This window comes from Convolutriloba macropyga, chromosome 7 (assembly GCF_964194025.1).
Source record: "Convolutriloba macropyga chromosome 7, txConMacr16.3, whole genome shotgun sequence".
NCBI lineage: Eukaryota > Metazoa > Xenacoelomorpha > Acoela > Convolutidae > Convolutriloba > Convolutriloba macropyga.
Window position 1 is genome coordinate 63188723 of NC_134474.1, and position 16040 is coordinate 63204762.

At 35.2% G+C, this 16040-nt stretch overlaps 3 protein-coding genes across 5 annotated transcripts in view; all 3 read left to right on the forward strand.

The window, feature by feature from the left end:
• Positions 1-16040, forward strand: part of LOC142343235 (uncharacterized) — a 595961-nt gene that overhangs the window by 427186 nt on the left and 152735 nt on the right. The window lies entirely within an intron of this gene.
• The window catches only part of LOC142343234 (uncharacterized), a 374820-nt gene that overhangs the window by 253567 nt on the left and 105213 nt on the right, over positions 1-16040 (forward strand). The window lies entirely within an intron of this gene.
• Positions 5759-16040, forward strand: part of LOC142343238 (ribose-phosphate pyrophosphokinase 1-like) — a 49897-nt gene continuing 39615 nt past the window's right edge. Inside the window, exon 1 of the mRNA XM_075395015.1 lies at positions 5759-8102. Within this exon, the coding sequence (XP_075251130.1) occupies positions 7984-8102 (119 nt within the window). The 5' untranslated portion in view covers positions 5759-7983. The remainder of the gene's footprint in view (positions 8103-16040) is intronic.

Below are 16040 nucleotides of genomic sequence, written 5' to 3' on the forward strand. Positions count from 1 at the left end.
AGGCGACCTGAATGTCAATTTGGTGGAATACCGAAGAGCCGGAAAGATAGAACTAAGGTTTATCAGGCTTATCAGCCTGAAGGTCAATTTGGTGAAAAACCGAGTGCGCTTTCTCAAAATCCATGTACAGTGTTCGCAGTGTGGTCGGATCGAGCTTTTCGATTAATTCACTGAGGTACAGAATCATTTGTGTCATCCTGGACTTATATTTCGTGAATCCGTGATTATGTGCGATAAATTTATATTAAACTTCGTACAGTTTGTCAAATATTAGAGTTTCAAGTACTTTTGAGATGCAGTTTAGCAGGGTTATCAGTCTATAGTTTGCTATGGGCTGCTGGTCTCTATCTTTGAACAGAGGACTAATTGATCCAGTTTTCCAGTACGTCGGAAATTTGTAGTCTGCTGTGAAAGAGTGCCGTCTTTGCATCTCGGGGCTTTGCATCTCTGGGCTGGGTTGCCAACGAAACAGAAAGCACAGAAATTGAAAGCATGCAAAAGAAAGCGACCATCTGGATAATAGGCAGTAGGGAAATCTACAAGGAATGACTTACTAAACTAGAACTTCACCTTTATCATATTTCGAATTACAAGACCTGGTAATTGCAGACCTGCTTAAAAGCAAATATAATATCCGACTACCAATTAAAATCACTGAATGCTCTAACGACGTCAAAATGAGCTCATAGCAACTGAAAAAAGGCAGAGGAAAATTTCTGGGTTATAGTCAGTTCACTAAACAATATTATGAGAAAATGTATTAATATCAATCTTTAGGAAATTGATAAAACTTTTGTAACCAATATTTACAATTCCTGTTCCTGGACGATACTTTACAACTGTGCCAACTGCAATCCAGTATAGAAACTCTACCCAGCCTTCAAGTGAAATACTTTGTGGTTTTTCACTAAAGCCTTACCTCTCTCAACATTTCTGATGAAGTGTGGATCTGTTGTTTTTTTTGGATCTGTTCTGTTTTGGCGCCAGTGTTTTCCCCACATTTGCAACTTATCTGTTTTGTTATATAACAGTTGCTGTGTAAAAATATAGCACGTGCGTTGGGGGGGGGGAGGGGGGGGGGGTTAAAATTATATACCCCCTGAGCTGGGGGACTAAGCAGAATAGATCCGAAAAGTATTATTTTTTGCTACTATAGTAACGAAACATTACGATTGTCAATTCATAATTACGATGCGCAGAAATTCAGCTTTTTCCGCTCATCTTTGCTTATTGCTTCAGATTAAATGTGTGCAGTAGTTCTTGACATATGAATATCAAAGTACTGGGTGGGTCTTCTCACCCGAGCCTCATTTCCATCGTTTGTGACCGACTCGCCATCAAACCTGGGACTGTTCTCCTGAAGAAGTTTAGCAATAAAGAATCCCGGTAAGTTAAATAGTGAAAAATCAGTTGAACATGGGAAAAGTTTGCGATCTATTCTGCCCCGCCCGAAGTGTTTTTTTTATGACAACCAATTGTGTGCTCTGATATACCACGTTACTATGTTGGGGGCGTAAAATCTCTGTGCCCACTAGGCCAGTGGTGGAAATAATAGATTTAGGATTTGATTTTCAAAGAGTCGACTGGTTTAACAAAATCTGAATGTCATAGTTTGATGTGCGGGTGATGTTTTCAACCAACTAAAAGTTTTTTGGTCTTCAAGAAAAAATGCTGTTTTTGATCTGAACATATTTCAGATGAGTTAATGAGTGAGTGCTTTGTTATTCTCCGCCTTCATTTTCCGCTTTGTTATTCTCCGCCTTCACGATAACGAGCATTGATTCGACAATGCTCGTTATCGTGTTTTTAGGCAGAAAAATCCTTTATTAGCCAACAGCTGTAGAGAAACAATTTGGTATCCTTCATGTGGTTGAAGTAAATTGAATTTATGGCTCGTGAAAAAAGATTATGGCTCGTTTTTGAATACATAGAGAAAAATAAAGTTTACTGTGGTAATACTTTTGATCTCAAATTAATCAGTTCATTTTAGCTTAAGGAGTGAGGAAACTTTTGATCTCATAAAAACCGCGGTATTTAGAGTTCAACGTGCTTGGTGCCAAGCAGCCTCCGGGTTGAAACACTTCATACATAAGGTGGCAATCAGCTGCCTTTCGGCTCACGTGATGATTGTGGACTCGTATCACTTGAATCATAGGGGCCTTATTTGACTTGTTTGCTCTTTTGACGTGTTTTGAGATCTTTCCGGTCGTTAATGTTGGTTTCCTTATTGGCTCCAACAAGGTATTTGGCGTGCTTGAATTAAGTACCACATTGACTCTTTCTGTAAAATTCAATTGATACGATTTCAATGGGATATCATTTTAAATACGGTGTGCAAGCGTTCTATATATTACATCACTGAACTTTGAAGGACTCATGACTACCTCTACGGTGTAGTGTTCTATGTTTTGCACTCATGCAACTGTTGAATAGCACGCTTGTTCGAGGCTTGATGTCTCTTTTTGCAACCACATAACGAGCATGACTTAATTATTCTCGATGTCGTGATTTTCTGAATGCTTCAAGACATAAATTAACCTGTTTTGCGATAGCCCAGTTTGAAGAATTATACTCAACTCTTTTTCTCTGCTCTTGCTGGAGCCTGAGTTGAAACTGAAATATCCTTTTCCAATCGTCAAATATTTGATATGATTATCATGCAATTTTATTTTGAGTTCATAAGATTAGTTCTCATTGCTATCGCACTACCTTTTGAGTTATTACAATTGATACCTTTTCGAGTTATTTGTTTCACGCGAGACTTTAACTTTTGCCTACTCTAAAACCGCGCTCAATAAAGATGTTGAAGTGCATCACCAACCTAAAAAAGCAATGTGAGTTGTTTCTTGAAAGTTGCATTCAGTTTGCATTGCGATCAAGCTACACTGATATAAAAGAAGCCATTTTGAACCTTTTCGGAACAAAACTGGAGCAGTTGTTTTCTTCATTTGCAACTCCCTTGTAAACATATGTAGCTAGTAAACTAGAAAACTGGTAGTAAAGGAATGCATAGAATAAAATTTGTTAAGTTGAGAAACTTATAGCGCACCTAATTTTCTTACGACTAGAAGAGCCGTTTTGGAGAAGTGTCATTTTTATTGGAGTGAATATTAAGCAGAAAATAAAACGCTTAAAAAATTTGGAGTGGTTTGGGTGCTGAACAAAATTGAAAAGTGGAGCGAAAAGGGTGGTTTTTATTCATACCGCTGTTGAGCTTGTATGAGCCTGAGTTTTGGGACTATTTAAAGTTTTTATGGCATAAAACTTTCATTGTTGAGAAATATGACAAAAACTCATTAAAAGTTGAAAAAACGTTCAAGTTTATTAAAAAGTTCTTCGTTTATATAATGTTAGGCAAGTTTCTAAGCTTTTATACTAGCATTGTACTAATTTTATTTGCTTAAATGAACTTTTCATAGGCTTTGTTTGCCCTTGCGATTACTAAAAAATATTATTTCTGGCTCTTTTTTATCTAAAATTGTTTTTAAGAGCTTTTTTTCATGAATTGAGTTTGAACATTTTATTTTAATTCTCGTAAGTAGTTGAATTAGTTTCTAGTTTTTGAATTCCTTTTTTTGCCAAGGGGTTGCTTTTTCAGTGGTTTCGGGAATTCTTCCAGCTATGTTTTGTAATCGATTACTTCTATTTTTTTCACAGGGAAGTCAAAGTGGCAGGTGAGAATAAGTGTTGTTCAATCTGCTGAATAGAATTAGAATTTAGTGAAATTTTTCTCTTCATGCATTATTTTAAGGAAGAGAGTGAGAAAAGATGTGTGAAAAAATTTAGAGCTCAGCGAGATCTTTTTTTCGTCAAGTGCGGTTTTTTCCAAGAGGTTTTTGTTTTGACTAGCCAAAAGAGTTTTTCGCATATATATAGCTAGAGGTAGTACCTTTGGAAGCATTTTTGAGTACCTGAAGCAATGATTAGAATTTAAGATGCAATTTTGAGATGTTTTTGTTATTTTGTCCTGTTGGACGGTTTTCTAAGCAGTTTGTTGTAATCTTCTTGAATTTTCCATTCAGTTTAGGAAATTTTTGTGGTTGAGAACAGTTGTTTGGTGGTTTTGGTGATCTTTTGATTTAGTTCCTATTACTTTTTCCGTTTTTTTTTAAATGGCAATTTCATCTTCAGCTATTCTACACGTATTTTTACCAAAAAGAGACACTTCAAGGTAATACAGGGCAGTTTTTACTGCATTGAATGATAAACATTTGTAATTTTTGTTTAATTTTCCTCTGGAACGAATTAGGTGGGTCACTGATTGGCAAAATTTTTTGTTGAAAATTTTATTGATTTTACCTTTCCTTCAGGTTTCTCTCTATATTCGGCTTTTGTTTTTCCTGGTAGTCAATTATTCGTGAAAAGTGTTTTTTTTCGTCTTGTCGTGTTGCAATAGTGGTTTCGGAGTTGCAGCTTGTGGAGAAACATTTTCAGATTTTTCATTATATTTTTTTATCGGGGTTAGCTTTTCTACTTTTATTTTAACTCCTTTTTGGCTTCAGAATATTTATAAACTAAATAGGAGGTTTATTGTGTATTTACTAGGTAGCTGGGGCCTAAGTTCGAGTCGGTTCCAGAGTTTTCCAGCTATATTTTTTTTCGTGTAACTTTTTTTTTACAAAAAAAAAACTTTTTTTTTTACAAAAATTTGATTTGCTTTACCTCTTCTTGTATGAGATCTTTTTTGAGATCTCTAAGGTAATTCATTTCGTCTTTCTGCTGAAGTTGCTTTTAATCAGCAGTTGATCAGCAGAGCAATCTGAAATGAACGAATGAAAAATAAAGCGGAAACAGGATAAAGCCCAGTTTCAGATCACCCGTGTTTCAGCTTTGCTCTAATTAGTCTTAGTTACCAGGTCCAATGTTTATTGGCATGGATACCAATCCCTGCATCCTCTCTTTGAAAAGAGGAGTATGTCGAAAATAAGAAATTCAATCAAAATACTCTTAAAAAGTTGTACAGTCAATTTTTGTTTGGTTCTTCAATTCAAATTTGCATTAGTCAGATTTAGCTTGTAATCAAAGTTTTTGTTTTTGTTATCTGAACTAGCGATTTTTTCGAAACTTTTTTTTCAGCTTGGCTTGGATGGTGGCTTAATAATTTAAGCATGCATCTGATTTTTGTCTCAAGTGCGATTTTGTCGATTTACATTACTAAAACATAGGAAATTTTGAGCAGTGTTTTCTCAAATGTGCCTTTGTTTTCAGACCGCAAATTCCAGGCATCAAAGGTATTGCAAGCTTGCATGTCGCAACAACGAGTTTATTGCTTTTGTTTTTCTGCTGTTTTAGATAGATAAGATAGCGAACACAATTACCATCTTGATTGTGCGGGGCTTTCAGCGCGATGCCATTGCCATTTAGCTGCTTTTAAGCTGTAATTATCAAAAGCTGCTCTTGCTCAGCGTTTCCTACAATTGTCGGATTAAAAGGGAGCGAGGAAAGCTTAAACCGTGTTGTTTTGCCTTCTTCCTCTCAAATCGTGTCTGCGGTCGCGTCGCTCGTGTAACCGTATGTGCACCAAGGAAAAGAATGAGTGAAAACGGAGTGAAGGGAAAAGTAAGGAAACAGAAAGAGTGAGTGAGTGAATGTCACCATTTACATTTTACCACCATTACCACCACCGCCGCCCTCCGTTACTATTGGAGCTCCCAAAGTGTAGTAGTAGTAGTAGTGGCTGTAATAGTAGTACTATAACTACTAATACTGCTGCTTTTACTACTACTACCATTTCTTACTCAACTAGAACTGCCTGCTGCTGTCCTGTTAGCACTAACGCCATTCAAAAAGTACTCCTGTCCCTATTTTGTTTGTGCCTCTTGTTCAAATTATAGACTGTACTTCTTTCTATATTTACTATACAATAAACAGCGGAGCTGACTTGATTCACGCTTTATATTTTTCCGCTGAGAAACTAATCTCAAATTTTTCCATTTTCTTTTCCACTCGTTTGCGCTATCCTTCGCTGAAAATTTAACCTGTGTCCTAACAATCGATTTATCTTTTGATTACAACGCCGACATTTTATTCTGCAAATTTATTGCTCAAATTGATATTTTTACTGTTTTCCTCTTGTTTTTTGTCCACTGTTTTATAAATGAACTAAAGGGCAAACAGTTGGATTGTGTATTTGAATCATTTAAGTGATTTTGTTCGTTTGACATCAGTTAAAATTGATCGGGTGCACGTTAGAAACACATCAAATATTTGAGTAAACATGTACGTGTATGGAGTACCGTCGTTTTGTTTGTGTCCGAACGTCAGTTTACCTCATAATTGATGAAAGCTTGATGAATTAAGAAGTGTATAGTTGCTCGGTACATTCTTTTTTGCCGCACGTGAATCAAAAATTTAAACAAATCCTTTGTCCCCTGTGTAAGGCGGTCACTGTTGCCACATTACAAGTAGTTCATACGTAATAGAGAACATTGTCGTTTGAGCTTGAGTTTGTGTTTTGCTGATTGTGCGTTTACCAGGCCAGCCTTATTTTATCGCATCGAGATTGACTTAGGAGCTATTATGTGCGTTTGAGATTATCAATTATTATTCTCTTAGTCTTAGACGATTTTTTTCCGATTCTTATGTAGTTCAGCTACGTTTTATGACCGTGCAAAATAGTGGTGCAGTTTTGATATACATTACAGTATTGGTTTCATCGTTTTATTATTGTATCGCTAGCAAAAATAAAACACACCAGTTTAAATACACACCGGTTGTGTATTTACAGAAGACTATAAGAGAATTATTAGCCTGTTATTGAACAATAATTCCTCTTCTAAAACGCAGTTCAAACTGCTTATCTGGTCTGATTTTGCAATTTTTCACCAACACGCTTATTTTCCTTATTCGTCCTTATATTCCTCTAATTCCTTTCAGTTTTTTTATCTTCAATATTTCTCCGCATAATTTCTATTGCTCGAACAATTTAGATTTAGACTGAACTTAATTTTATCTTTTTGCGTTCGAAGTAGATTTGTGCGCGAAAAGGTTGCTTCCCCTGGTTTATGATCCTAATCCAAAAATAACGGTTAAAAAGTATCGTAAATTATTACTAACTGACATTTACAGGTTATAAATCATAACGAATTCTTGCGGCGTTTAGCCGTCTGAAATCGCAACGTTTGATTAATTTTGCTTAGATAGAATTTTTCAGTGCTACAGTTTCTATTTTTGAACGCTTGTAGTGTACTATACTCGTGACGTGTAATGTGGTTGTGTTAAATTTTTCACAGACTACCATTGTGCGAAGCGAATGAAAACATTATTGCGACATTGTTGCGACTCAACTTGAGCGCCGTTCGGTATAAACGTGTTGTCAAAATGGATGATTATTGTTTGGTTGTAATAAATATGGTTATTACCAACAAACTATGCATTAATATCTGGAAAACCAAATTATAGCAAATAATTTCGTTCTTGCCACAAATTGAAACCTTGATAAGTTTGTTTTCGGATCATAATCGAGTCCTGATATATGATGCCTTGGGTTGATGTTGCGTTTCAATTTGCTTTATCAATACCACCAGCTGTTGTGCCCAACCGCTTTAGCCCACTACATATCTACCAAGTGTTAATTGCAATCAGCAGATAACACTGAACCGCACCCGACCTCAACTATTTCGCTTATTTACCACCAGATTGCCGGCCTTCTTTTTTGTCTTAATTCCTGGATTTTTTAAAATCTTGGCTCATATTTCTGCTTTGTTTATTGACGTCGCTTTCTGATATCACTTACTGACGTTGAACTATTACGTATTACCGTTTCTTGGCTATTTGGCTCTACTAAAAGATTTCTAAATCAGTCAACAGTCATTTCTGACGGCGTTTTACAGTTGGTTGACTATTATTAACCCAAGAGTTATAAGACAATCAATTATTGCAGTAGTGTTGCGTGAGAGCCAGCCTTCAAGACCCTACATTGAGACATATTGGTTTAGATTAGATTAGCTGATTAGTTTAGCAGCTGGATCGGTCGTTAGGGTGATGTCGATTAAGGTGTTCTCTGGCAATGTAGTGCAGGGTCTGGCTGTCAAGATAGCCCAGCACCTCTCTACCACTCTAGGCTCCGCCAAGTCAGCCAAGTTCTCTAATGGTGAACTCAAGTTAGTACTAATATTAGTCATCAAAACTAACTAGATTAAGCTCAATTATTGGTCCAGTTTTAGCGATGCCACCATTATGACGTCTCTTGATCTCTTTGAATAAATTCGATAATCGTCTTTAACCGTTTAAGTTAATGGTGGGTTTTTCTCTCGAAAAACTATGCGGTTGCCGAAATTTTGCTCAAATTACTCTTAATGGCCAATTTTCATTCAAATTTTCTCCTACAGCATTCGGGAAATACTATTTTTTCCGAATTCTTTCCGAAACAAGCACATAAAAATCAAAACCAAAAGGTCGAACATACTTGAAACAAAAATTATTATATACAAATTGTGAATCAGTCATATTATTTTAACCATAAAATCAATTCAGCACATTAAATTAATCAATGAATTTAAATAGACATTTAAATTTTTAATGACAGTTCAACTTCAAATCCGTTAAAATGACAGAAAGCTGAAAAGATGGCGTTGTCAACACTACACCAATGCTTCAAATAGACGACATGAAGAGAGAAAGCAGTTACTGAAAGCCTTTTTAATAGCCGCACAGCGATAGCTGGGGCTATTATTGGCCTTCTCTTGGTTTTTTTTTACAATTCAAAGAATTTGAATTGTATTGGGGCGCTGTCTTACGACTCGAAGAGGAGTATTGGAGAAGTCCTTTTTTTTAAATCAATTTTATTGGAGTGAATTTTGAAGCGGGAAATGAAACGCGTGAAAAAATTTGGAGTGATTTGGTTGCTGAACAAAAGTGAAGGGCGGAGCGAAAAGAGAGTGGTTTTTTGTTCATACAGCTGTTTTTGAGAGAGCGAGAAATTGATGTGTGAAAAAATTTTCTCTGAGCGAGCGAATTTTTTTTGTTCACGTGCGGCTTTTAAAAGCAGTTTTTTTGCAATTTTTCTTGTTTATGAGGTTTGATTATGATATTGTGTTGGATTTGGGCTCGTTCTGATAGGAATTGAAGGTTTCAAGTAGTTAATTTGAGTTTTATGCAAATTTGGAGGTTTTTGATTAGTTTTGCTGATTTTTCGACGAAATTTAATGTATTTTGGTCTTTTGTTTTGTTATACTGCTTTAAGTGCAATTTGCATAGAAGCTCGTTACTCAAGGATAATCAGGGATACAAACTGATTACAATTTTGTTGTTATAAAACGTTTTTTCTGAAGAAAAATGGCAGAAAAATTAGGAATTTTTAAACCACTTTTTTAAAATTTTTGGCTTTTTTTCGTTTTTTCAATGGTAGACAATTTCTTTAGCTTGTTTTGACTTGCCCATTTTTTCGCGAGCATTTCATTGCTCTATTTGCTCAAAGTAACTTTATTTGGTTTTATTTTTTCTCGTAAAAACACCTTACTTTTTCTCGTTTTTTATTTGTTCAATTTGGTTTTAAATGTCGTTTCTGTTCTTCCTCAACCTTTGATAGCATTTGGGGAGTTTTCTAGTGGAAGTCAAATGTTGTGGCTCTTTTTGGATGTCTCTCATTCTGATTGATATTAGTTTCGAGTTGTTTTTGTTAAAGAAAATCGAGTAAATCAGAGCAAATTTTGGCCACTTTTTTCTTTTTTTTTAAGTTTATTGCATATTTCTTCCAATTTAATGTTTTTTTTGGTAATTTTTTCTCAATAAAGAGCATTTTTGTAAGTGTAGATACTATGAATTTGCACTTGAAGGCTTAGCAGGGCAGTTTTCATTTAAACAAATTATACAAATCTCTAATTCGTTAAAGAGTTTTTCTTAGTCTTTTTTTTTTTAGTTTGTTGTTTAACGTTTCTCTGCAAGTACTAGGTGGGCGATTGATCTAGCCAAATATATAACTAATTGATTTCTATAAGTTATGGATGGGAAGCTGCATGTTATCTTTTTGTAGCGAATTTTGTTTGGATTTTTAGAGAATATTATTTTTTGATTCGGTCCTTTGTCAAGTTTCCAGTACTCCAGTCTTTTCTTTGTGAATTGGTTACACTGCCTGTCGATTGATAATATGCTGGTGATGCATCTAATTAGTGAGAATAGTCAGATTTCTATTTCGAGTCGTTTCCGGAATTCTTCCGGCTATGTTTTTTAAGATCTGTTCACACATTTTCATGATTTTTGAAGTCAAATTGGAGTAGTGATTTTGATCACGCCGAAACAGGAAATGGAGCGAAAAAGCGAGTGGTTTTGCGGCGTGAATTTTTTTCGCTCTAATTTTAAAGTAGAGTGAGAAAACGGTGTTTGAACAAAAAGTCGGTTTCTCGGTAGTGGTTTTTTGTTCACATGCGGCAATTTCACTCTGATTTTTACTGTTTTTTCGATTTTTTGGACCGGATTCTTTTTTAAATGGTTTTCCCAATCTATTCACAGCTCATTCTAGACCTAGTTTTTTGTTTGAATTAAATTTTCATGTCGCGCTAGTGGTTTTTTTGTTCACATGAGGCATTTTGACATTGATCTTCTGTTTTTTTTTAATTTTTTTGATCTGATTTTTTTTGAAAATGGTTTTCTCAATTCACTCATAGTCCATTCTATGTCTAGTTTTTCTGTTTAGTCAATGAAAATTCCTTGAATTGTACGTCAGGACTTGTCCTGCTATGTTTTTTATTTCATGATTTTTGTTACGACCATATGACGTCACAGCCACTTTTTGTTCATGCGTTCATGCAATTTCAACTGAACTGCTTGTGTGACGTCATTTTTCGCTCTTAGTGGAGCGAGTTTTTTTGTTCATGCGCGTGATTAAGTTTTTGGTCACACTTGACTTACTCACTCTCAAAAATGACTTCCTCACTTTTAAATTGACTTTTATTTACTTTAATTCAAAGCGATAAGGTCAATTGGGTGTGTGCCACTCTAAATGAAGGTTAATTGAGATCAGCTAATAGAGGCAGCAATAACTTATACAGATTTTTAATCAAAATATAACAGATCAGCCTTCAATGAAAAGACGAATTTTTTTCGTCTGTCTTTTTCTACTGTTTTTTTTAGACTGCCGATCTACGAATCTATTGCGGCTATTTTCTGGCAATCTGCCAGCTATGTTTTTAAAATATAGAGTAATCTTTTTAAATCCTTCTATGTTGGAATTGTGACGGAAGATTTTCATTGCAGTTGCTTGACGTGTTTTAGTCAAATAGCGATGCTTGAAGTACGTATTATCGTGTGTCTTATAAACTTGTTTGAACGGTTTGACTTTTACGATGAGATTGCGTCCTCAACTTTTTTTTCCACTTTTTAGATCAAAATTTCTCTAATTGCAAAAATTTTAGGCTGCTTTCCTCAATTGGCTGTAGCTGAATACAGATCTCAAATGAAAATGTTGAAATTGGTATCATTCTTTTTTTCATTTTAAATTATTGTGTTGTTCTATACTAAGCTCATGTATCCTTGAAGCCGCTTACTAAAGTTATGGAAAACCACATCTGAAACAGCTGTGTAAAACAGGCTGTAATCGAACCCAAGAGCCGGATGAATCAGTCTACATTAAAAATGGGCCCAACTTGTTGTTAAAGAGCAGTGCAACATAAAGATAATAATGCTTTTTTTCAATATCATTAAAATGACCCCATTTTGTTATATACTGAACGTACGAAGAAAGTTACCACCCTCTCGAAATAAAATTTTAGTTTTTGACGCACTATTTCTCCATCTTGCTATCAAACTTTGAAAGCAATTTTTACACCATTGATCCCGTAGGCTAGTGGTCTTGTCTACTTGTGAAATTCTGATAATACGTAACTGTAATTTACGAAATACCCCCAATGTAAAGTTGACAAGTTTGTTCCAAGTTTCGTTGTAAAAGGTATTTGTCTGAAAATTTGATATGGTTTTACGTTTTTTAACTATGATTGAGTTTGCTTTTGCGTTAAACATTAAAGAGAGAAAGATGAATAAAGTGTGATTTCGTGACAACTTTCTGTTTCTTATGAGACTTGGAATAAGTTCGTCAACTTTTTTTGGGTATCTGGTATGTTACTGTTACCTATTATCTGAATTTCATCATAAGGGAAAAGCAGTAACCTTGGGTATCGATGGTGTAAAAATTGTTTTCGAAATTTTATTGCCAGACGGAATAACATAAAAAAATCGAATTTTTATGTAAAACTAGAGGGTGTTAAGCTACAGTTGTCTTGATTAGATGTATGCTTAATCAATTTGGGACATTGCTCATGGCCTTTCATTGCTCTCAAAAAACGACATCTGCGCCAATGTTGTGGGCTAGGCTTTCTCTGAATTTTTCCATGTTATGTTGTCATCCAAATATTTTAGCTGACGCGCACCTCTAAATTGATACTATATCGAATCGTTCCCTGTTTAATTGCTCTCAAACGAAGTTTGATGCAGTTATTCTAATCTTGTTAGTCTTTATGCTAACGACTTGCTTGATTGTTTTAACTTTTCGAGTGACTTTTACACCCTTAAACATTTTCTTTTTGGTTGATCGGAATTTCTCTCATTCACAAGTGTCGGTAGCTGAACTCAAGTAGCGGCAGTTTGCTACTACATGCCAAATGAAAAGTGCGCCCAAGTTGTTTTAATGGTTATAGTGGTGTATAGTAACCTCTAATGACGTCATTTGAAACCCCCGTATTGAATTAAGCCACCCCCCCCCCCACAATAATGCAGGTTGTAATAGATTTGAGCTCTCACTAGTCGTTCGAGAGCAGTTCTTCCGACGTTAGTTGTTGATGTTATATTAGATATTGTTGAAATTAAGTTTTTTTTGCCGTTGATCACAATTGTACATCATCGTTTTTAACTTTCATTGTAGGTGGTCTGGTCGAAAACCCTTTCTAATAAACTATTTGTAGCCACCTCTAATGTATCCATTAACATCATACGGCACTATTGGCGGAGAGGTGATTTAATCTGCTGTAATGACTGACCGGTTTGCTTGTGCTAATATCAACGCATACACATCATTCACGCTTTTAAATTAAGTCCGTTTTAACTGCTCTCTAACTCTAGTTGGTCACTAAAAGCATCAGAACTCGCCTAATTTAATTTTGCTTCTCTAATCTCGTAATTGTATCTTAAATTGTGTTTTATGTTCTTGCGAAAGATATTTAACCTAAGTTGCCTATAAGTTGACATTTATAACATCATTACATAGCCAAGATTTTTTTTCATGATTTTGGATGATAGTATTGTTTTTTTTAATGAGTGCGCGTAACAAACTCATTGTTTGGGGGAAATTTGGAACTGTTAGGATTAAAATGACGGTATACGAAAACCGTTTTCGAAAAGGGGTAAACTGATAAAGCCTGAGGGAATTAAGTGTCAGCAGCTTCGTTAGAGCTTTAGTAGGTACATTTCACAGAAGCTGTTTCGTGAGCAGACCTTCGAGGTGTGAAGGACAAATTTGAGTTAATGTAGTTTTGGCCATTCTTTTCTTCTACCCCCACCCAGCTCCTCTTTCTGTCCTCCCCACCTCTCCCACGATTTTAAGTTTTGAAATTTTGTATAAATTTGTAATATCCTCCCTCAGCTTCTCAGCTGGCTATTATAGCACTCCTATTTTTTTTACAATTCAAAGAATTTGAGTTGTATTGGGGCGCTGTCTTTTTTTTAAAATCTGTACACACATTTTCATGATTTTTGAAGTCAAATTGGAGTAGTGATTTTGGTCACTCCGAAACAGGAAGTGGAGCGAAAAAGCGAGTGGTTTTGCGGAGTAAAATTCTGTCAATTTAATTTAAGACTAGATTGAGAAAACGGTGTTTGAACAAAAATTCGCTTTCTCGCTAGTGATTTTTTTGTTCACATGCAATTTCACGTTGATTTTTACTGTTTTTTCTCTGTTTTGGATCGGATTTTTTCTTTATGATTTTTCCATTTCACTCATAGTTCATTCTAGGCCTAGTTTTTTGTTTGAACAAAGTCTCCCTTTCTCGCTAATGGTTTTTTTCACATGCGGCATTTAAACTTCGATTTTCTGTTTCTTTTTTTATTTTTTGATCTGATTTTTTGCAAATGGTTATCCCAACTCACTCATACTCCGTTCTAGGTCTTGTCTTTTGTTTATTCAATGAAAATTCTTTGAATTGAACGCCAAGACTGGTCCTGCTATGTTTTTTACTTCGTCGTACTAATTTTGTTTCGCTTTACCTTTGTTCACAGCTTGTTCAACATTTTGCGTGAAATATTTTTGACTTCTCTAGGCTAGTTTCGCTCTTCTCTATTCTGCTAAAAGTGTTTTTAGACAGCAATCTTCCAGCATCGCAATCCATAATGAAAAGAGTGAATATCGAAAAGCATAATCAGAAATAGAAACGGGATAAACCCATGATTTAGATGCCCATTTTTCGAAATTTGTTCTTAGTTATCATCTCTAATGCTGATTGGTATTGATACTATCCCCTGTGTCGTCTCACTACGAAACAGGAGTATGGTCAGCTCTAAAATGACATCAAAACAGTTAGCATTTTAAAATTGTTTGTGTACAAAAATCATTTTTTTTCTTTCAATCCCAATCTTGGTTATGGGAATTTACGGCGGCTATTTTCTGGCAATTTGCCGGGTATGTTTCCTTTTAGGTTTTTTTTTAATCCCAATTAATTGTACTGAAAAGTTTTCAAAATTTGTTTTCAGAATAGTCTCAATAGTTCTACAATTTCGTCATTTTGCTGCTTCAATTTCTCAAAGAGTAGAGTAGAATATAGTTCTATGGTCTGATTTTTTATCTTTCATTTTTAAAAATTTTTTTGCCATTATACTGTGACGGAAACTTTGGATACGCGTGTGCTGAACCAGGTGAAATCAATAGCTCTGTGGAAATTTGAGCTAAGTTTGCGGTAAAAATAGATCTAACAAGTGAAACCCGTCACCGTGCTAAAAGCGCCTGGTAAAAGTCTAAAATAAAGCTGCAGCAAGCGCTCGACGTTGTCTTAGATGGTACAATGATTTAACTTGAAAACAGGTTGATTTGGTTCAACCCGACTGTTTTAATTTGAGATAAGTGCTTGTTGACTATATAACATTTCTTGAGCAATCAAGCAAAAAGGAACAAATATTATGTTTGTTAGGGTGTCATGACAAGTAGATTTTAGGGCGCTTTGTATCAACTGAGGCGTATTTTTCAGGCGAAGGCTCTAATCTAAGGACCCTAGCTTGATTGATTTATGAAGCCTGAAAATTAATTTCCACTTGGCAAAGCGTTTGCTAATCCATTTGGCATTCTCAATAATTGGAAGCACGCTTATCAAACGAAATTGGTCTGAGTTTCAGTGTTGCGCCCTGTCGATTCTCAGGTTTTCAAATTTTGATTCCTAATTTGAGTCTGTTGGTTTTGTTTTGTTTGAAAGGGGGAAGGCTGGGCTGTTTTTGAAGCGTCCCGTTGTTTTTATCTGATCGTAAATAACTGTTCGCTAGGCTATCCGAACTTCAGTTTAATTCCCCCACTGCGGGCTGGTGTACTTAGTTTAAAACTGTTACGCACATGCACATGTTACCCCATAGTTATTGGGTTCTCTTAACAACGTATCTTCTTAGCCGAAATTTTGTGTATTTTCAAAATTAGTGAATTCATGTTTTCTTCATAAATTCAGCATTTTAAAAAATCAAAATTAATTTCTAGAAAAAGTAACCAGTTGGTACTGGTTAAATAAATTTAAATCCAGTAATAATAAAAATAACCATTTAACCGTAAATAACCATTTAACCGTTATTACAATCATCCATTAACTAAAACTAGTTGTTTAGCCCTCAGCTTTGTTGTTTTTCTCGAACATCTCTGTCGTCTTTGCTAATAGCTCTAAGTTTCAATAGCATGTTTTTCAATCTCATGAAGATTCATTGGATTGAGTCAACAATGGTTCCTGGGCATCATCTATTGAAAGCCTGCGATTGTTTGATGTGTCTAATTAGCTAGCGTTATTAGTTATAAATAAAGTTAAATGTCTTAATTTTATAGCTTAGCAGATTTTATTGCTAGTTATTGTTATTTTTCGGTTGAATTC